This window comes from Ceratocystis lukuohia (genome assembly GCF_044167205.1).
Source record: "Ceratocystis lukuohia strain C4212 chromosome Unknown Supercontig2_pilon, whole genome shotgun sequence".
Taxonomy (NCBI): Eukaryota; Fungi; Ascomycota; class Sordariomycetes; order Microascales; family Ceratocystidaceae; genus Ceratocystis; species Ceratocystis lukuohia.
Window position 1 is genome coordinate 344,216 of NW_027263521.1, and position 21,890 is coordinate 366,105.

The 21,890-nt window shown below is 50.2% G+C and overlaps 5 protein-coding genes across 5 annotated transcripts; 3 read left to right on the plus strand and 2 right to left on the minus strand.

The window, feature by feature from the left end:
- Nucleotides 1-959: 959 nt before the first annotated feature.
- On the plus strand, nucleotides 960-2,538 carry HOO65_020097 (Sterol uptake control protein 2; the record flags this gene model as incomplete). The annotated part of the gene is made up of 2 exons (XM_071006714.1): nucleotides 960-1,109; nucleotides 1,231-2,538. The coding sequence occupies 2 exons, from the start codon at nucleotides 960-962 to the stop codon at nucleotides 2,536-2,538; spliced, it is 1,458 nt and encodes a 485-aa protein (XP_070860735.1).
- Nucleotides 2,539-4,816: 2,278 nt separating this feature from the next.
- On the plus strand, nucleotides 4,817-6,745 carry HOO65_020098 (putative sterigmatocystin biosynthesis monooxygenase stcW; the record flags this gene model as incomplete). Its single annotated transcript, XM_071006602.1, has 2 exons — nucleotides 4,817-5,119; nucleotides 5,207-6,745. 2 exons carry the CDS (start codon nucleotides 4,817-4,819, stop codon nucleotides 6,743-6,745), a joined length of 1,842 nt encoding a protein of 613 aa, XP_070860736.1.
- A 451-nt stretch (nucleotides 6,746-7,196) lies between these two features.
- Nucleotides 7,197-11,074, minus strand: HOO65_020099 (MutS domain V; the record flags this gene model as incomplete). The annotated part of the gene is made up of 3 exons (XM_071006317.1): nucleotides 7,197-10,291; nucleotides 10,379-10,541; nucleotides 10,724-11,074. 3 exons carry the CDS (start codon nucleotides 11,072-11,074, stop codon nucleotides 7,197-7,199), a joined length of 3,609 nt encoding a protein of 1,202 aa, XP_070860737.1.
- Nucleotides 11,075-14,580: 3,506 nt separating this feature from the next.
- HOO65_020100 (uncharacterized protein) lies at nucleotides 14,581-15,971 on the minus strand (the record flags this gene model as incomplete). The annotated part of the gene is made up of 2 exons (XM_071006773.1): nucleotides 14,581-15,684; nucleotides 15,759-15,971. 2 exons carry the CDS (start codon nucleotides 15,969-15,971, stop codon nucleotides 14,581-14,583), a joined length of 1,317 nt encoding a protein of 438 aa, XP_070860738.1.
- Nucleotides 15,972-18,104: 2,133 nt separating this feature from the next.
- Nucleotides 18,105-21,559, plus strand: HOO65_020101 (Serine/threonine-protein kinase plo1; the record flags this gene model as incomplete). The annotated part of the gene is made up of 3 exons (XM_071006354.1): nucleotides 18,105-18,530; nucleotides 18,591-19,066; nucleotides 19,144-21,559. The coding sequence occupies 3 exons, from the start codon at nucleotides 18,105-18,107 to the stop codon at nucleotides 21,557-21,559; spliced, it is 3,318 nt and encodes a 1,105-aa protein (XP_070860739.1).
- Between the last annotated feature and the right edge of the window lie 331 nt (nucleotides 21,560-21,890).

Consider the following 21,890-nt stretch of genomic DNA (forward strand, 5'->3'; position numbering starts at 1 on the left):
TTTGAGCTATTCTATCGAACAAGCCTCTCTCACAGGGGGGGGGGGAGCGCTTTGGTGCTTAGCGCCAGTTCCTTTGCCTGTTCCCTTGCTCTTATAGGCACAGGTTCTCCCTTTTTTTCTTCATGACCTAGATGACCCAGACCTCTTGAATTTGCACTTCGACGTATACGGCAAACGAGCTCTTGATCCTCCCCCCCCCGTCACACAGCTTCACTGCTGTCACTTTTTCACACCCTCCACACCTCATCACCCAGAAAGCCAGCCAACCACAGCGCGCTGCCAATAATCTGTCGACAATACGCATGCTAGTTAAATCTTGACAGCCACCAGTCAGCCAAGGCTCCCTCAGTTCCGCCATTCCGCCTGTCACCCAACAGCCAAGACCTGCAACACCATCCAAGATACCCTCAGACAGGCTATTCCTCCTCCTAATCCAGAGAGAACAAGCTCCACGCGATCTTGCGTGCACGCCCATCTAAGTAGGATAACAGACCATCGCAAAAGCAATATCGCGGCCGTCAAGCACCACTCTTGGCCTGCGAGACCAAGAGAAGCTTCAGCGTGCGGGCGGCATAGCATAGAACAAAGAAAGGCAGCCCCCGTACAGCCTACGTCATTTCTTGTTGCTGGCAACGGCGGTCGAATACTCCCGCCTTTCTGCTTTGTGGAGGGAAGATCCTTTGTCAGGGGCCCCAAGACCCAAGTCCCAAGATTCTTCTGAAAAGCTTGGACTGCTGTATTCTCCGAACCGAAAAAAAGAAAAGAGAGATCTCGAGGCTGGCTAGCCCTTGTTCATTTATATCTTGCATAAACCAAATATTATTGATCTGACTTACACGGAATAAGCTGTTTTAGTGAACTAGTGTAACGGTCCAGAGCAAAGACTCCTGCTCCTCTGGCATAATTAGACTGAGGGCTGCTATAATACGACGTTCTGGTGCGGATTCTCAGCCGGCATCATGGATTCGTCTTTTCTAGTGCTGTCACTGAGGGCCCCTGAACATTCCGCTGGCACCGATAGCAATGCTGGCGTTCGCGAATACAAACGGAGACGGTACCACACCAAGAGTAGACGCGGGTGCGGGGCTTGTCGCCAGAAGCGAGTAAAGGTGCGTTCCAATGCAGCTAGCATGCGCCCTGTGCACACACACACACACACACACACACACACACACACATCCTAGCTGCCTATTAAAACACCTGCACACGCTAACTTGCCTCATCTCATAGTGTGACCAAACCAAGCCCATTTGTACGCGCTGCAACCGCAATAATCGCCAGTGCGTGTATGCCGACCCCTGGCCGAATGCTCCGTCCGTGGCTCCGCCTAATGGCCCGGCTTCCAGGAACGCCCCGCCAACCACACGGCCTCGGCATTCCATATTATGGGGCTCTCTATCTTCAGACTCGAGCGAGTCATCTCCACCCCCCTCAAGCCCAAGCTCAAAGAACGTGGCTCTTGTGCCAAGTCCGCGTATCTTGTCGATTTCATATGTCAAGGCCATGAATGATATGGGCCACAACCATACCGGAACCAGCATTGACGCCCTGGTTCACCACTTTCTAGGCAATGGGGGCACGTTCATCGGCAACCCGCTGTTTTCTACTTCGGCTTGCAAGCTTTGGACAAGCGGCGATGACTCGCCGCATCTACGGTCATCTATCCTCGCCTTCACTGCGTGTCATCTACGCTTCCATAGCATAGAATCCAGCCAGCATTCCCTAGCTGAGCTGTCTCAGGAAGCCGTTGCCTTGCCCCAATTCCAACAGGCGCTCTCAACTCCTCTAAGTCCCAGGCGCGGCGATACTCTCATTCTAACGGCCCTGGTACTGAGCATGCTTTCTTGGGCAGTCACCCTGGATGACGACCCTCGGGCATCATGGGTGTACAAGCCGTCGCATGATTCCTCTAAACTCGGCTGGCTTAACATGATGCTGGGTCTCCGGCCGGTGCTCCTAGCCACTCTGCCCTTTAGAGAGAAGAGTATGATGTGGCGGGCGATTTCCCAGACGACCGAGGTTGGCGACCAGCCATCAGGTCCAATGAGTGGCCACGTGACCGGCACAGGACATGACTTGGATATGGAACGCATTCCCGAGCAATGGCGACAGCTAGCGTATTTCTCGTGGACAAATGCCGATGCAGAGAATATCCAGTATCTGATCCCGCCTCTTACGACGCTAACAGCCATGCGCGGCTTCAGGCCCTCTATCCCGGATCAGCTGCTGCCGTATTTCCAGCTTCTGTGTCGGCTGCAGCTGCAGTTCCGCAATATGTTGGCAGAAAACGACGTCCGGACTCTATGGATCATAGCTTACATGTTTGCCGTCATGAGCCATGTTGACCTGTGGTGGTGCACAGACAAACTGCGTAGAGACCTAAGGGCCATTAGGCTATACCTTGGAGAGGCTGGACTAACGGAGCTGGAGGGCGAGAAAGGCGCGTTGTGGCGTGGCCTGCTGCGAGAGCTGGAGACGACTGCTGCCCCAGGATTTCTTGACCATAATGCCGTGGCGGTAGCTACAAAGAACAACTGAAGATCAGGCTAAAGGATAGGACTGCGATGTCGGTGTTGGCGATGTAATGGTTTCTTGAAGCTAGCGACTAGAACCCCACGAGGGACATGTGATTTAATACTCCAGTTTTGTTTACAGTGTCATTGTTTTCTGTGCGTGATTAGGTGTGACAACGAATAATTCTCGTCAAGCTTGCCAGGGACTGGAACGGGGGAGGTGAGAGTGACCTTGGGTGGAAGTGGTCAAACAGATATATACACAGACAAGTACCCCATGAACATGCATCACATCACGCCTCTGAAATTTCTAGGCTAGGGCTTAGACTGGTATTTGGCTCCTCGATGCACTTACAATATGTCTAGAGCTGGGCGGTGATATGACAGCATTATCAAGGTTCTCACACGTGCAGTTACAGCCTCTATCTCGACTTGACAAGCTCTAGCTCAAACACAGTACATGCCATGGGCGAAATACAGAGACTACTAGCCCACAAACAGCCAACAAGTCGCGCTTCTTAACCCTGCACTTCTAACTATTACATGATCGCTGCCGGCCAATGCTTCCTTGTGACTAGCCGTTCATGTCAACCAGACCACCCACTGCCATCTCTCCTCCCTCCCAATAGTGTCTTCCCCTCAGCAAACTTGATTATACAACGATGAATACCTAGCTAAAGACCAGGCGGGTGGGGGTTCACTTCGCTACAAGTACAAGGCAAGGGCCAGGAAGCCCCTATCAGGTTAGAGGAGCTGTTTCCTTTTACTGACGCAACATTTAGTGATGGGGACAGCCACATATTCCGGTAGCCCGTCTGTTGTGGGCACTGTCTCTTTAAGCACTGCTCCGTCATGTCATGCGTTAGTTCCACCACTTCACTTGGATCTACTACTTTGCCTTCTACTTTTACTTTAACTACACTGAGCCCTAGTACTTTGAACCATAATACATATCGCTCTGGCTACTACCATAGAGCTTGACTTTGGTCCTGTCCAGTACCTGCCAGCGCTGTAAAGCAAGCAGCAAGCCCATGGTGTTTTGATCTCCAAATACAAGCTTTGGCTTGCTAGTGACAGCATAAGACTGCGTCCTCGCTAGATACCAGGGAAAAGGATCTTGCAGCTACACACTTCTGACAAAGAGCACATCGGGAGCTAACACTACAAGCCAAGTCTGTGCGGAATTTTGGTCAAAATGAATGTATTTGCGACAGAGTACGCGGAATCGCGCTATGTGCTGCGAGAGATCGGCGATAACAGAGGCAGAAGGTTACAATATGATATATGCAGAGTCCAGTGAGGAGGGTCGCGGTGCAGGAGAGAGATTACGTCTATACCAAGTTCTCGAGCGTCCAGACGGTGGGAAGAAAGATTGACCAACAAACACGGACATCCGGTACGTGAAAAAAGAGAAAAGTCTTCCCATCAAGCAGACGGCCAAAAAGAAAAGATGCAAAAAATACAGTGACCACGATGGGATTCGAACCCACAATCTTTTGATTCGTAGTCAAACGCCTTGCCATTGGGCCACGCGGCCAGAAGAGATGTCTCCATATCGGACCCTCCGGTATTAGCCTCCTTGTTGTAAATTCCGGGCGGCCGGCCCGCCAGAGGACGGCGTTACGCTGTTCAAGCTCGCTGAGAGAAAAAAAAAAGAAAACATCGAGACAACAGGAACAGCTCGCCCGCAAAGACAAGCAGCACAAAGAGGCCTTTGCACTTGCCCGCAGCAACTCTACACCCAAATTCCTGATCACAAAAGCTGAGCTTTGCTTCTGTCAACGTGGGGGGAGGATGAGAAGGAAGCGGAAAGACAACAACCACCCACATACAGTCGAATGCCGCTCGCCTTGTTCTTCTCGCCAAGAGGTTAACTTACACATACATTCAAAATATTACTATAAGTAAACCCTTTTGATCTTTTGGCCCTAACTCCTTACTTGTCTCTTCTCTCAAATCTTTATCCCCATGCACGGCTAACTTCTGCTCTAATAGCTTGTCCATACCTTGTGTAGGAAGAGTAGGAAGAGAATCCTGCACATGATATTGAAAGCTCTGCAATTATGATATAGGAAAATGAAGCTATGTATATTTTTTCCTTGTCTGTCTTTCTCTTCTCTTTCTTTTCTTCTCTGTTTCTTTCCCGTGTTTTTTTCTTTCCCTCCTTCCTTTCATTCTCTTTCTCTTTCGAGCTCATCTCGTCTTTCAAGAGAACCCTTCTCTGTGTCCCCCCTCCTCCCCCCCCCTCCCTTCTCTTCTCCCATCCTCCCCTCTAGAACCTACCCTCCACACTAACTAGAGCAATGACTGGCGCTGTCGAACCCACTATAGCTGGCCCGGAGCTAGTTGTTTCAGCTACCGACACGCCCAGCACTACTGCTCCCCCTCCAGTCAGCGCTCCTCCTGCTCCCGCGCTCCCTCAACAACCAAAGCCATCTTCCTACCCCCAAGCCCGCATTCCGCTGGTCGACCGCCACATTGACGAGCCACGCGCTGTGCGTGTTGCCGTTATTGGCGCTGGGCTGTCGGGTATTCTAGCCGGAGCCCTACTCCCGGCCAAGGTACCGGGCATCAAGCTGACCATCTACGAGAAGAACACGGACGTGGTAAGCACCGGTCAACCCCATGCCCCCCTTTACTTTCTTGCCGCTCTGCTTGCCTGCTTGCTTGCTTACTAATGCGCTCTTGTCTAGTCTGGCACATGGTTCGAAAACGTCTATCCCGGTGTTCGCTGCGACATCCCATCGCACGTCTATCAATCTACCTTCGAGCCCAACACCCAGTGGAGCGACGAGTTTTCCTACGGTGCTGAGATCCGGGACTACTGGCAGAGTGTAGCTAGAAAACACAATGTCTACGACCTTGTCAAGCTACAGCACCGCGTCCAGGATCTTCTATGGGACGAGAACGCCTCAGTCTGGAAGGTCACTGTAACTAACCTTGCTACCAACTCTACGTTTGTTGAGGATGCCGACTTTGTCATCACCGCGCTCGGCCGTTTCAACGCCTGGCGCTTGCCCAACATCCCCGGCCGAGACTCGTATCGCGGCCTCCTTCGCCACGCCTCCAACTGGGATCCGACCTTTGACCCAGCTGGCAAGCGCGTCGCGGTCATTGGCAACGGCGCTAGCGGCATCCAGGTCGTAGCCAACCTGCAGCGTTCAGTTGCGCGGCTAGACCACTACGCGCGCAGCAAGACCTGGATTGCGGCATCAGTCTCTGGCGATGAACGATCATCCCTACCCCAGCCGTACACCGACGAGCAAAAGGCAACCTTTGCCGCAGAGCCCGAAACCTACCTGGCTTTCCGTAAGGAAATGGAGGATCGCTACTGGCGCAATCTAGACTCTTGGTTCAAGGGCACCAACGAAAGCAAAGACATGGCGTCGACATTTTCCGATGTCATGAAACGCCGCCTAGCCAAAAAGCCCCAGCTGGCTGATGCCCTAGTCCCCGATTTCTCGCCCAACTGCCGCAGACTAACGCCCGGTCCTGGCTACCTCGAGGCGCTGACCGAGGACAACGTCGAGCTAATCCAAGTTGGCATTAAGCGTTTCACCGAAACCGGAATCGAGACCACCGATGGCGTGCTTCGCGAAGTCGATGCTATCATATGCGCCACCGGTGCCAACGTTGACATGGTGCCGCCCTTCCGCATCCACGCGCGTGGCCGCAATCTCTCTGACCTCTGGGCTCGCGACGGTGAACATGGTTTCCCCTACACGTACCTAGGCATTGCCACGCCCGGATTCCCCAACTTATTTTTCCTACAAGGCCCGCACGGCACCGGCTCAGCAGGCACCGTGCCGCATGCTGCTGAGACCCAGATCACCTACATGGCCAAGGCACTGCGTAAGGCATCACGCGAAGGGATTCGCACCATGGCGCCAACCAAGCAAGCAGCCGACGACTTTGTGGATTACAGCGACGCCTTCTTCAACACTACTGTCCTGGCCGAGAACTGCTCGTCGTGGTATAACGGCGGTCTGCCCGGCGCGCGCATCCATGGCATTTGGCCTGGCACGGCCTGGCATTTGTCGGTAGCCCGTCAGAACCCCCGCTGGGAGGACTGGCAGTACGAGTATCTCGGACCTCAGGGCAACCGTTTCGCCTGGTTCTTTGGCAACGGCAAGACGCGCAGAGAGTATGACGAAACCAGCGATTGCACACCATATCTGCGGGCTGCTGACCAGGTGGATCTACGCCGTGTGCATGAAGACTGGTGGGAGTAGACCAAAAGTAAAAAAAAAAAAAAAAAAAAACAACCCCAAAAAGGATTCAATGAGAGACAAGTAGAAGGGGACTTCTTCTTTCTGGCGCTAGGCCTACCAGTAAACCAAGGCAAGATGACAGAACCCCTAGTCAGTTGTCTTACCATAGCGATGATGGATACACATTGCATCATCGTGTATCACATGGCGTCATGTTAAAAATTGATTTCAGCCTCTATCTTTGTTGCGTTTTCGCCTTTTTTTTATCACTTCATTTCTTATTCACAGTGCTTCTTATCTATCCTTCACATATAGACAAGGCCAGTTGCGTCATTCTAGCTGCCTTCTAGTTCCATCAACATCGAACCCAACTTGGCCACTTACATCCCATCCAGTCCAGCAACATTTAATAACCCTAATTGTAATTGACCCTAGATATACCGATGTCAAAAATCCTGATGTATATATCCTCTCACAGGCTCTCGATAGCCTTCAGCAGTGTTTCCAGGCCGCGCTTGCTCACCTCGCCATTATCCCGTAGAAGAGATCCTACATCACTTAGTAGGCCCAGAGGGATATAGCAACCCGTCTTGGCTTTATCCAGGCTTTCCTTCAACCGACTTGTATGCTCCCACTCGCGTGCTGCTACCTCAGCTCTTCCAATGACTTTATCTGGAATGCCGCACATGGCTGCACAGTGCATTCCAAATGACCCCTCAGCCACCCCATCCTCCAACTTGTACAGAAAGGTGACGCGGCGTGCGCCCTCATCAACCTGGATCTGCATGCGCTTGGCTCGGATCTCGGGATGATGCTCGAATTCCGTAGCTAACGAGTGGTAGTGCGTGGCAAAGAAACCGATACAGCCAACATGGCTAGCTACATGGTGCAACACGGCTTGGGCTACCGCCACACCATCGTATGAGCTCGTACCACGGCCCAACTCGTCTAGAATCACGAGCGATCGCGGCGTAGCCTCGGCTAGGATCTTCTTGGTCTCCGACAGCTCGACGAAAAAGGTGGATTGTGCAGCAAAAATGTTATCGTTAGCACCCAGTCGCGACATGATGCGGTCAACAGGCGTCAGTCGTGCTGAGACGGCTGGTACAAAGCAGCCAATCTGTGCCATAATCACAGCTGTACAGGACATGCGGAGCACTGTTGATTTTCCGGCCGCATTGGCACCCGTAAGTAAACTAATGTTTGCATTTTCACCACCCAGCGAGATGTCATTGGGGATGAAGTCGTCAACTAGGGTGCTCATGCATGGGTGGCGCAGCTCAGAGAATTCCACAACACTGCGTTCCTCATCGACGAACACGGGCCGACAGCTAGGCGAGCCGAGTGAGGCTGACGATTTTGCCAAGCTGACAAGACAATCCATTTGCGCAACGATGCGGATGGCCAGCAGCCAGGTTTCGTTGTCAGCATCGAACCGCTGGAAGAGCCGCTTGGTAGCTTTCTTAATGATTTGTGAATGCATCTCCTCGGCCTCCTGAAGCTCACGAACGAGCTTAGTAAGGTCGGAAAAGTAGTATCGCTTAACAGCGTTGGTCGAGGACATTTGCTGCCACGTGCCTGGCACTTTAATGCTCTTAGGCACCTCCATCTGATAAATCTCTTTGCCAACATCCGTGTACTTGAGGGCCCTGCTCTTCAGCTGCGTCTTCTTCTCATCTAGCAGAGTGTTGAGACTCTTTTTGATCTCCGCAATGCGGGCTACACTCTCGTCAAATTCTTCTTCAATTCCTGGCTCTGGAATAAGCTTCTTCTCGTCTCGTGCTTTGCGCATGTCGATGGCTGTCTTCCAGTAATCCAGTGGCTCGGCCAAGTTTGGCATCGACGTGACCAGCTTGTGGAACAGGCCCTGGCCAACCTTGGTCAAGTCAAAAAGACTGAACGCATACTCTATCTGAGCAAAGCCGTCCAGCACTTTAACGAAATCCTCAGGCCGACAGGCGCCAGCGTGAATGCGCGAGATCAGACGCTCAAGATCAGGCAGCTTAGTCATCTGGGAGGTAAATTGATCCCGAATAGAACGCTCAGTGTTAAGCATCTGAACAGCATCCAGCCGTTCGTTGATTCGGTCAATGTTGCAGAGGGGATGGCAGACCCACTGGCGGAACATGCGCTTGCCAAACGGTGTAACACAGTGGTTCAACAGGCTAAACAACGTGCCTTCAACGCCACCAGTAGACGTATTAGAGAAAATTTCAAGATTGATGAGCGTCTGGCCATCCAGGATCAGCGTGCCGTTTTTTTGAATCGGGCTGTACCAGGAAAAGTTACCCTGTGAAATGAGGGATGACTCCATCTTAAGCGTCCGCAGGTACTGGATTAAGCCCCCAAGAGCGGACATCAAGTTGTCTTTGCCCTTGTGCTTTTCTAGTGTCTCGGGCCACTCGATCTCATCCCGTCCATCTTCTCCCCCCGTAAAGTAGCCACCGCATTTAAGCTCACGCCGTGTTGTGTCGGCATCCCAGAAGTCAGTGCCGGACTTTTTGTAGTTCCACAATGTGGAGGGTGCTGTGTTGTTTTTAAGGATGCGCAACGCCTTGGTCGAGACATGGCCCTTTTCCAAAACTAGTTCTCGCGGGTTGACTTGAGCTACAAACGTCTCAAACTTAGTCAGGTCAACGTCATCTTCGAACTCAGCAATGTGGAACGACCCAGTGGCCGCATCGACAAACGCAAGGCCAAAGACTGGCACATCGTCCACCATTGTCTCCTTGATTGCCACGCAGTATGTCGCCATGTCATCCTGCAGCATATTTCCATCAACCAGCGTACCAGCGGTTAGCACACTATGAAGCTCACGGCGGATGATCTTGTCGGCCTTCTTATTCTTAGGCGTGTCAGTACCCCGCTCACGCATTTCTTTGCCCAGTGCTGATTCCATCTGGTCCACGCGCGCTACCTTGTAGCCCTTGGCAACGAACTGGTTAACCCAAGTAACCAGCGATGCTTCAGGAACACCAACCATGCGCATGTTGACACGATCTGTGAGTTTCAGGTCAAACATCTGATGGCCAATGGTGGCATCATTTTCATACAGCTCGTAGAACTTGCCCTTTTTGAAGAAGACAACCGTATCCCACAGCTTTTGCTTGATCTCCCAGTACTGCTTTTCAAACGGAGAAAACTTGTTCCAAGCGCCAGGTGGCACAAATATTGTAGATGGGTCGTACTCGGGGTGCCCTGGTGGCTTCCTATTCATGTCCAGGATCTGGGCCAGCCAAGGATACCGGTCCTCAGGCTCACTCTTGTATGCCTTTTCCTTGCCACGAGCCCCAGCCTTCTTAGCGGGGGGTTGTGATACGGGAGTATCGCCAAAGTTATTTGGATCAAAGTTCCACTTCATGCAAGAAGAACCGGGCACCTGGTCGAGATCGAGGTTCTCCATTTTGGAGTCCACTCCGTCGCCCTCTGGTTCTTCCCTCATGGGGCTGAGATCGCGTTTGGGGCGCTTAGGTACAGTCGACTTTGATTGGGCTCGTTTGCGCTTTTTGGCTAATGATCTGGAGGGGACATCAGAGTCGGAATCGTCCACTATGAAGTCATCCATTTCTATTGTAGAGATCGTTAGTAATCATTGTAGGATATTTTTTATAAATGGGAGGTTGAGCGGATACGGCGCTCCAACTTTAGACTCACCATCATCTTCCATGTTCATCGCAGCATCTTGGTCAAATTCCTCATCATCATCGTCCACGACTCTGCGTGAAGAGGATCGGCGTCCCGTGGACTTTTGTATCCTTTCAAAGGGATCTTCGTCGTCGTCGTCGGAAGATTCGGCGTAGTTAATAGCCTTCTTCGTCTGTAGAGCAATTAGAAAGTGCATTCAGGGGAAACAAAAGGGCAGGGTTTTTGTTTCGGGGAAAACTAACCTTACGAGTCGGACTACTGCTCATGAAAGAAGTATTGGGCTGTTCCAATTGAAAAACAGGTCAGCAACTGCTTTTAGTAGATAGATCGCACCAAGCATTGACACAAGCATACCTTTCTGCGAATAGGCGTTTCACCGCCACCTGCAGTCTCGGTTCTCCGCAATGGAGACGACTCCATGGCCACCTGCCTGCCATTTCGAGGCAAATGAGGCAGCACATTGGATCTGTCAGTCGATTCCTTCAGGGTCGATGCAGCCTTGGACCTCTGGGCTGGTGTGGGGGAAGCTTCGGCAAAATTCTTCGCGGTAACTGAGGTTCCACTCGGGGTGGAGGCAGCGGACTTTTTGCCGAAGAAACTCATGATATTGCTCTGCTTGCCACCGGTAGCAGAGCCAACATTCTTGGCCGAAGAAGTCGGCACCTTAGAAGGTGTCTTGGCAGGAGTTTTCATGGTAGAGGACATGGCAAGACAGGCTGGTGTAACGCAGGAGATATAGAGATATTAGTAGTGTGTAGTAATGACACCTACAATTACGTCCGTGTGTCGAGCCGTGGGGTTGAGTAAAACAAACAGACTGAGCCTCAAGCGTATGATGATTTTGTATTAATAGGAGACCAAGATGCAGAATCGCTAATCGAGGGGGTGTCTAAAGAAAAGGTTTTGTAAGGCGATGCGATGCATAAAGGGGAAGTACCGAAAATTTTGAGCGTAATATTCTCCTCTTTGTTCTCCTTGCCTTCCAAGTTTGGGTGCTGTCTGGCCACCTGGGCGTTTCTTTCCTTTTTGCTTGACAAGAGCCAAACGTGGTTGCCAGGCAGAATAATACAGCGCGCTTCACGTGTTGCAGGTGGATAGGGCAAGTGGAGCTAGTCGCGTAGTCGTGTTAAGTGATTTTTTGCTTATATAAGCAGCGATCCCGATTCAAGACACGTGATTAGTCCACAGATCATCGTCATCTATTATCCCATCCGTTGTAGAGAATCTGCCTCTCTTACAGATGCGATCCAAAGCCAAAGATGTACCAATTTCACCATTGGGGTTGGGACTGAAATTTTCCTATTCACAAAGCATTCACTTCAGCCTTGTCTATACTATAGCCAACTTACTTGATTTCAAACCCCCCTACCCCCGCTTATACACTGCTCATTATTTCACTCTCTCGACACGATGAACAACTCGCCCGTCAGGACCGAAGGGTTAACTCAAGAAGACTTTACTAAGGTGATCAAGGGGATTTTTGAAACACTGCAATCCAGCAATTTCACATTCCCAACAGAGAACAGGCACAATGTGCAACCGTCAGTACAACCGTCAGTACAACCGTCAGTACACTCACTGGAACTAATACTTCAAAACTCTCCTCAATTGAATGGACGCAACTGGGAAAAATGGGCGAGGTACACCATTCGTACTTTGAAAGGCTTCAGACTCCTCTACTTGTTTAAAGGCATTGAAGAAAAAGAATTTGTTGACGCAATGGACATTGTAAAAACGAAGGAAGAGAGAGCCATCGACGAAGCGCAAGCGTTTGCTATCTTACGAGCCGGCATGGACGCAGAAACACGACGGAAGACCAAGGGAATAAAGACTGTTGCTAAATGCTGGCTGTCACTGAAAGAGAAGTTCGAAATCTCCCTAATCTCCAGACATTTGAACATCATGGACGACATCATGGAACAGATGAAATGGCAAGAGGGAGATAAAGCACGCATTAAATGGATTAACATCAGACACAGGCTGGTAGAGGTGCCAGAATACGAATCCTTTTATAAAGATCAGCCAATAACAAATATCCTAGCTAGAGTGATCGTAATGCTCTGGACTCGGCAGCTACCATCCCGAATCGCCGACATCTTCGAAAGGCGAGTTCGGCAGGCAACCGGAACGTGGAATGATGTCATGGAAAGAATCGATGATGATATCCTGTTGTTACCGATCAGACAGAAAGAACCCAAGCAGGTCGACTCCTCAAAATTGAAGCGAAAAACGAGGAACACTGGTAAGCCAAGATGTCTTTTCTGCCAAAAGCTTGGCCACAATGAAGACGTCTGCAGGCACAAAGAGAGATGGGAGCAGAGAAATATTTCTGCCAACAGAAGTACATAAACTCCTCAAGCAAGGAGATCCCTGACTACCGGATAGTTGACAGTGGCACCACACATCGTTTGACAGGTGATCTGACGGGACTTTGCAGCTACCAAAGAATCGGTCCTGTACCGGTTGATTAGGGGGGTCTTCATTTAGTGACACGCACATTTAGCCTGTCCAAAATCGATTTAGGAGATCAGAGGTCATCATAAATGGATATACCATGTAGATGGTTTAAATCAGAATCTGTTACCAGTACGACAATTGTGGCATATAGGACTAGAGGTTCTAGCGTTGAAACATGAAGCCTTCATCAGAAGAAACGATAAAAGAATCAACTTCACCGAAAAGCATAGTCTACATACAATTCGCTCCACTGCCTGGGAAAATCAGATTTGCGTATAAAGGCATTATCATATGAGGAAGCTCATATCAAGTTTGGGCATGCAGATGGATACAAACAGTCGGCAGGCAGGCATTCTTGGAAGCTTGCTGCAATACCAACGGACTTCCAATGTCAAGCTACACCATCCCAGGAACATCGAGTCAAAACGGCATAACTTAGAGGGCCATCAGAACAATCAACGATTCAGTTCGTACAATACTGTTGGATTCACCAATGCCCATCGAGTTCTAGCCTTCCGCGGCTACACACTGGGCATATATTGCGAATAGAGCGAGCATTGAAGACGCAAAATCACCATTCAAATTATCCTTCAACATGGCCCCAGAAAACATGCATATCCACAGATGGGGCTGCAAGATATTATTCCACGACATCTACAACAAGAATCCAAACATCCGGTGAAGGAACAAGCTGGAAACTCGTGGACGGGAAGGATTTCTACAGGGAATTCATGAGAATGTAACTGGGAGATATACGTGCCAGGATATCACAACGAACAAAGCTTTTGTCACTGAGTCATTACAATTCTTCGAAAGTATACCTGGTGGAAATCTACTAGAGTTAGACTAACCCATCAAAGACTTATTAACACCCGAAACCCCGTACAAGAAGAGCATCCAGACCAAGGAGACGATCAACAAACACCAAGACAAAGAACAGCCAACTCTGAGAAAAGCAACCGAGTTGATCACCAGGTCAATGAGTTAGAGACACAGGCCGACAACCTGACACCCGAACAGCCACAAAACTTGGAAATTGATGACAAGGAAGACATCACATCAATGGGGCAGAGCACGACGATAAACGGACAAAAAGGGGACACAGAAGCAGAAGAAACACAAGAGGACGTAGAGCAAGAATCAGCAACCGAGAATGAGGACACTCCAGAAACAGTCCAACAAAGGATAGCCAACTACACGATCTACTTATTTGCTATCGGTTTTATTAGGGAGCTAAGCTCTATCTATCCCTCAACACGATTATAACCCTGTACGTACCATGTCTCGTGAATTACCCGATGTTGTTGATTCTCCACAACATCAATTGCTGTGCGATATTGTCACATCGATTATCAAGTCTATCAACTACTCATGATGCCGAGAATTGTAGTGGCGAATCTATCCCTGTTCAGGAGAATCCAGGATAAACTTACAATACACATGTGTGGCACACTCACCCTAGTAGCGCCATGGGCTCTTGTTTCACATGTGCGGCAAGCTACTTGATGTTGAAAACCAACCTTTTAACGTCATGCATGCACATGTTATTCATATTATGGAACTCAGCCTGCAACGGTATTTTCGAGAGTCAATAATGAATAGGTAATGTAATGTACATTCGTATTAATCTAGCTGGTGGTTATTATACTTGTCTATATGCACGTCCTATGGATGCTATTATGTTCAAAACCCGCATCAGGATGTTCTGGAATCGGCGCATCCGAGTTGCAGTACAGGATAGTCTCCCATTTGATTTACTGGAGGCCGTAGATAACACCGAGCTGGTCGATTTCGTCGCCATACTGGCCAGCAAAACCAACAATCTGGAAGCCCGAGGGAGCGATATAAGTGGTGCAGGTATCGGTGCCCTTGCCAACTTCCAGGATTTGGTTCTTACTGGTAATCGCCTTGATGTAGAAGATGCGAGTTTTACCGTTTCTCATACCCTGGCAAAGGTCGACCTTGGTCCAGAATTCATCACCTGCAAGCGTGATCTCCCTGTATTTGCCGCCCTTGCCACCGTACCCGAAAAACGATGAGTCGCTAAGGGTCACGGTCACCCTGTCAACACGGTTGCCACCAGAGAAGCCTATAGTGGAAGCCTTAGGACGGCTGCCCTTAGAAGCGATAGCGGGAGCATCGTTGAACCAAGTCTTGCCATGAGGAGCGCCAAAGAGATCAGACTGACGCAAGGTTTCGCTCTGGCACCAAGTAAGGCCGACCTGCACAGGATCGCGGTCACTCAGCACGTTTCCATTCGGCTGGAGGAACTTCTTGCCAACATACTCAAAAGTAGTGGCATCAAGAGTGAGCAGCTCCGAGCCGCGCGAGATGACCTTGTCGCCAAGCTCGCACAGCAGAGTGTCACTAGGGTTGTGGCAAGTGGTGTCGGAAGAGCCATCTTCCTTGCGCACGAGTGTGTACCAAGCATCTTTCATTCCGTTCTGTTCCTGGAAAATGTTGATGTTATCAGAAGTGCGGCTGTAGATAGAATTGGTGTCGCCAAAGACCATCACAGCGTTGCCAATAGACCACTTTTTGATGTACTCAGACACCTGGACCAGGTTGGAAGCGCGCGCATCAATGTCATTACCCGTCATTCCGGCATCAGTTTGGAGGTTGTACATGTCAATGTAAACGCCCTCAGAGACACGCATGCGCATAAAGGTGAAACCCTTGCGCGTATCGCAATCTCTGCCCTCATCATTAGAGCATTTATCCCATCTGATGCGGCGGAAATCAATGAAAGGCAGCTTAGACAGGGTGTTGAGACCGTCGCCCTTACCAAAGTTGCCCATGGTGTCGGTGCGGTGGTTGTGGTTGTCAGTCTCATAAATAGGGTTGTGGTAGTCGAAGTCCTGGTTAATCCTTGTCAGTGGTTGTCATCTTGGTAAGGAGTGTGGTGACCCTGTTGTTCTATCTAGAAACTTACCGACTGGATGTTGATGACATCGTAGCCGTACTCGGCAAAGTACGAGCCAATGCGCTTGGAGTTTGAAGACTTGTCGCCCGGAACATTTCCACCCTGCAGGGTATTGGCCAGGCCAGCAACGTTCATAGTAAGAACGTTGAGAGTTCCCGAGGCAGCATGGACCAAAGAGGGGGTGCTAAGAGCAGCAATGGTGGCAATGGTGTTGTACTTCATGGTTGCGAGTGAGTTGGTGGGGGTAGGGGGTATTGTGTATATGCAAAGTTAAGGTTTTAAGTATAAGATACGAAGGCAAGTTAGAACAGATACAGTTGGATAACCGGTATCAAGGTAATATGCACAAAGTGTAGGTTTTTGAGGTGAGGAATGAATAGGAGAGAATAAATGCAGTAATAGGTAAATGCGAGGAAATGTAAATGCAAAGAGAAAACAAATGAAAGAATAACAATATGCAAAATGATGATGATGAAATGAAAGTACACTGTCAAAGATGGCAGAATGCAAGAGAGGTGATGAGGGTGGAGAGGAAAGTCCAAACCTAACGTCTAAAGGCGAGAGAACTGGCCGTCTTTATATGTTCTATCCTCTTGTGTGCTTGGCTGACTCCGGCAGCGAGGGGGAGCTATATTGAGCATATCTCCACTTACAGCCCAACATGACACCCCCTTCTATGTCACGATAGCTTAAAGCCCCTCCCATGTCGATGAGATCAACTATGACAATACAAGATAGAGCTTCCCCCTGCAAACATGAGACTCCATCCTTCCCATGTCGGCCCTTGTTAGAGGGTATTTCTTATTTTAGCCCAAAAAAGCCACTAGCCAAGATGCCAATCTTACTATCCCCCTGCTAGTTCCGTCTCAGCCGTGATTTTAGTTGTTCTAGGAGGCAATACAAACCCACTGCTCATCGAAGCATTGTGGTGGCCAGCACACCACCAGGTATGAGTATGAGTGGTGCCAGGGCAAGCATATCTCGCTGGATGTTCGCGTGATGGAAGGAGGCGTATAGTGAGGACGAGGACCAAGAGAGAGAAAGAGAGCCAGCAAGAGCCCAGGTTGGCGATTTACGGGTTAGTCTTTCGGTCCCCTTGACTCCGAATCCACCTCTTATCAGCGAGCTCCTCCCCGTCTTGTGCACAAGCCATCCGAAGAAGACAACTTTGCAGGGTTTCTTGGCAGGGCAGGCCTCGTGCGGCACATGTAACACCTCCTGCGTAAACCCACAAGATATCGGCTGTGTAATTACACGAAAAAAAAATAGCAACTCACCAGGAGCGTAGTAAATTTGATTAGTGCGCGGGTTGCTATTTCAGTCATCCGAGCAGCATCAATGTTACAGTTTCCTCCAATGGCCTATGTGAGCGAAGAGGACATGAGAAGGCATGCCCGGGCACCGATCCCGGCAGACAGAACATTATGGCCGATTAGCTATGACGGTAGATCAGCAGACGTTAAGGGGCGGAATTTTCTAGCACTGTTACACACTAGGTATATGGGCACAGCTCTATGATTGCATACCCTAATAAAGCATCCAGGGTACAGACCCTTATTTTCTGATGCCCCATACCCTAAGGGTGTTTGATAACCCTATCGCACAAATGTTGCTGCAGCAACGTCATCCAATAGACTAGCCTTCCTTTGTGTTTATTTGCAGACAAGACATAAACCAGCTTTGGCAGGCGGAGAATAGCGGCGACTCCCTGCATAAATGGCTTTGTGCTGTTCTCAAAGGGCGGCGAATAATGGAGCAGATTTTCCATATTTCCGCATGCTTTTTTTTTTTTTCTTTCACGTCGACAGGAAAAAATGACTGAGTAGAATATTCGACTGCTGTTGGTGGAATTCAAAATTGGAAGGCGCGAAAAAAATATCACAGCCTTATGACGAAGGCGCAAAAAGCCTTCTTGATTGCCCTAATCTTCTTCCCTTTTAGTTTAATTTGAACTTGATTCTTTTTTCTGTGTGTCCCGCCTGGCGTTGCATTAACAACAGCCTTGCCGTACGTGCTTGGATCAACACGCCAAGTTGTGGATAACCAAATCCCAATTCTAAAGCCCAAGTACAGGCAATTGAGACAAAGCTCGCCTTTCGCATTTTCTCAAACAAAACAACACCACATACACAACACCAGAAAATTACCCTTTGTTGTCGACTTGCTGGCCACTTGTTGCTGCGTTGGTGGCCGATTTTGCACTCTTGGAACTCGCTGATTGAGTTTACCAGGCCACTCACTACATAGAAAAAAGTTCATTCTGTTTGTGCTTTGTTTTCCAAATTCGTGCTCTTGTTTGTTAGCTCGGACACCCATCCTCCTCCCCTCCAAACATCGTCGCCTCCTCTCTTGGCAATGCCCGAACGAGTTCCGCTCCCTTCTTCCGCTCCTGCCCGAAACTACCCCACCGCTTCTTCGAACTTTGCCTCGGGCTCGGCCTCTGCCAAGTTTGGCCTTCTAGACCCCAACAACCAGGACGCTCTGCTGCCACGCGACGCAAATGCCCAGCGGATGCCTCAACCAGCTGCTGCCAATCCGCCGCCCAAGGCCAGACAACATGGCCTAAAGCCTAGCACCAACAAAGAGCACCCGCCACCGCCTCCGCCTCAGGTGCTAGAGCCGCCATCCACCGGCAGTCCCGATGGCTTGGTGTACCAGGTGGGCAAGATGCTTGGAAAAGGCGGCTTTGCCCTGTGCTATGTTGGCCACCAGATGGACACTAAACAGCGTTATGCGCTCAAGGTGGTTCGTAGCAAAATGCCTCCTAAGATGGAGCAAAAGGTACGACACAGCTTCTGTCCTCCTCCCCCCCCACCCCCCCCCCCCTAAAGGAGATGACAGCTCGCTGACATCGCTCTTCCCCAACAGTTCCAAACCGAGCTCCAGATCCATTCGAAAATGAAGCATAAAAATATAGTCAATTTCCTCCGAGCCTTTGCCTTTGAAAACAGCACCTATCTAGTTCTTGAGTTGTGCTCCAATGGCTCCTTGATGGATATGGTACGCCGACGCAAGGGCCTCACTGAGCCCGAAGTCCGATTTTACTCGGTGCAGGTCTCAGGAGCTATCAAGTACATGCACACTAAGGGCATTATCCACCGTGACTTGAAAATGGGCAACATCTTCCTCGACTCTCGCATGAACGCCAAGATTGGAGACTTTGGCCTGGCAGCTCTAGTTGTCACTGGCACGGATATGCATACTATTCGTCGGACAACCCTCTGTGGTACGCCAAACTATATTGCCCCTGAGATTTTGGAAAAGGGCAAAAAGGGCCATGATCACATGGTTGATATTTGGAGTTTGGGAATCATCATGTAAGCATTTCACTCACTAGTCGCGCCCGCCGCATGTGTTCAGACCACCTTGTCTAACTAAACCAACTCTCTCATAGGTTCGCTATGCTCACCTCAAAGCCACCCTTCCAGTCGGCCACCACAGATGAAATCTACCGCAGAGCACGCGAGCGTGACTATGAGTGGCCAACCCTTGAAAATGGCGGCAGAGAAATTAGTATCGAAGCACAGGATGTTGTTGCTACGATGCTGACAGATGCTGATCTGCGCCCCGAACCTGACACCATCGTCGCCCACCCTTTCTTCCGAGCCGGATACATGCCCCTCTCTAGCGAGATAACGACACGCTTCAGAGAGCTGCCTCCCGAGGCTCCTGAATTCTATATTAGAGAAATGAACATTGCTCAGCAGCAGCAAGCCATTGACAACTTCCATGCGCTCTGTGCCGAGTGCTCTGTGGGGTCGTGGAATATGTCTTCTCAACAGCCACCTACCAAAGCTAATCGCGTTGTGCAGGTGTGGAAGGAAATGGCCGCAGAAGAAAAGGCCGGCTTGACTCCCATGATCCCTCTGGCTGAGGATGTAGTGTATAGGCCATTCGAAGAGTGGCAGCGCGAGCAGAGAAGCGTGGAACGGGCGGCCCAAAGAGCTGCAGAGAGACGTGGGAACACGCCTCTAGCAAATGGTCGCAACGGCCTCCTTCGTCAACCTCCACAGAGCTTTGCTGCTCAGCAAAGAGCCATAAACAAGCCTGCTGCAGGGGCAGCGGCAACCACAACGGTATCATCAACAGCAGTTGGACCGCCTACTACGTCGTTTACTACTGTTCAGAATACTGCAGCTGCTATGGTCGCTGCGTCTGAAGCGGAAGCACAAACTGCGGCCGAGACGATTTCTTCTACTACGTCTTCTAGATCTAGACATGTGCGTGAAAATTCGGGTGCATCGTCCACATCAGCACCTTCATCTTCGTCGCGATCTCGCGAACCGCGTGAGCCCCGGGAGCCTCGTGAATCTCGTGAAAGAACAGGCACATCTTCGTCATCATCATCTTCATCATCTTCCTCTCGCTCCAGACGTAGAGGTCTTACAAGCTCTAGATCTGCCACCTCGACTAGTTCAAGTTCGACGTCTGCTACATCGCTCGTGCCTTCTTCAACAACACCATCCCTCTTCAGCCCTCTTGAGCAGCCTATTCCTGTCTTGGACTCGGAGCCCGACTGTGTCCTGGCCCGCTTGGAGCGGCTGCAAACAGAACTCGAGCGTGCTCTTAACGCCCGCACAATGGCCATCTTAACTTCGAAAACAGCTGTCGCTCCCCCAGCGCCCCAGATTGTTGTGAAATGGGTTGACTACACTAACAAGTTTGGTCTTGGCTATATTCTCAATAATGGCAATGTTGGCTGTGTCCTCCGTGCTATTGCGACAACTACGTCGCTTGACGCCAATGGCGAGACGGCGATGCTCCCGCCAGCATGTATGATGATCCCTGAGGCAGAACAGCATATGCTACGACGAAATGACTTGTCCTATGCAGATCGGCTACAGCATGTTCCCATGACTGAGCCCATCCACCTACTTGAGAACCACGGTGAGATGGGTCTGACACGCCTGGCTATTGACCCAAGAACATTCCGCGTGGCTGTCGTTGATGGTGTGGCTAGTAAGCTCGAACCTGGAAGAGATGTATACCATCACCGCAAGCGTGAACGCATTATATTGTGGCGTAAATTTGCCAACTACATGATTACATATGGTCGCGATGATGTGCCACCACCCTCGGGGCAACACCAGAACGCCGATCCTGATAACACAGATGACATGCTTGCCGAAGCACTCTCAGCCAAGCTCTCGCTGGACAATCCAAACTCTTCAGCACCCGCACCCGCCGACCTGGTCATTTTCTACCAGCGCTTTGGCGATGTTGGCTGTTGGATGTTTGGCGATGGCCATCTGCAATTTAACTTCCCAGATCATACCAAAATTGTGTTGGACTCTACTGGTACTTGGTGCCATTTCTGGCATTTACCACAACGTGCAGCTGAGAAACTACGCCAGACCGGCCAGATGGACGAGGAAGCTCTTGACGAGCGCAGTATGCTGTCGTACCCGCTTCAGACGCTCCTCAACTTCACCAAGTCCTCGTCTCGTCGTGCCCCTGGCTCAACTTCGTCTACCTCTGCATCGTCCAGTACAACCAGGCGACGCCCCGAAATCCCCGCTGAATTGCAGGGGATTCCAGAAGCCAACGACCTGCGACGTAAGATCGAGTTCATCAAAAACATTGTCCGCGAGTGGGTGGCCAATGGAGGGCTAGGCAACAGCTCGTTCGACCGGCATGACCGATTGCGTTGGCTCGGTGCACGTGAGATTAATCAGCAGGGGACGTTGCTTAAGCACGTATGGGTCACAGTAGGTGCGCGCAATGGAGATCGGCGTGTGATGACGTTTGTAGACCCACGCAAGCCTGATGAGATCGGAGAGGATATTGACGAGGAGAGACGGAAGCGGTAGAAGGGCTGGCTAAGGTTAAGAGTGGGAGACAAACGAATGGATAGACTTGGATTCCCGGTTGATGATTGGTAGAAAGAAAGGTAAACAAATGGTCTTTTTTTTTTTTTTTTTGGGAGGCAGGGCAGGTTTTCTTGGTTTCTTTCGTTGTATTTTTTTTCTTTTCTTTCGTTTTGTTCTAGCTATAATTTAAACAAGACGAAGACAAAAGATTAGCTGGCTTTGTTCACGCGTTCCTTCCCAAGACAGAGAGAGAGAGAGCCTGCATATATCCGTTTGTCCTGGTTTTACTTCTTTCCTATCTCTATCCTTGAGTATCTTTTTGTCTGATGTC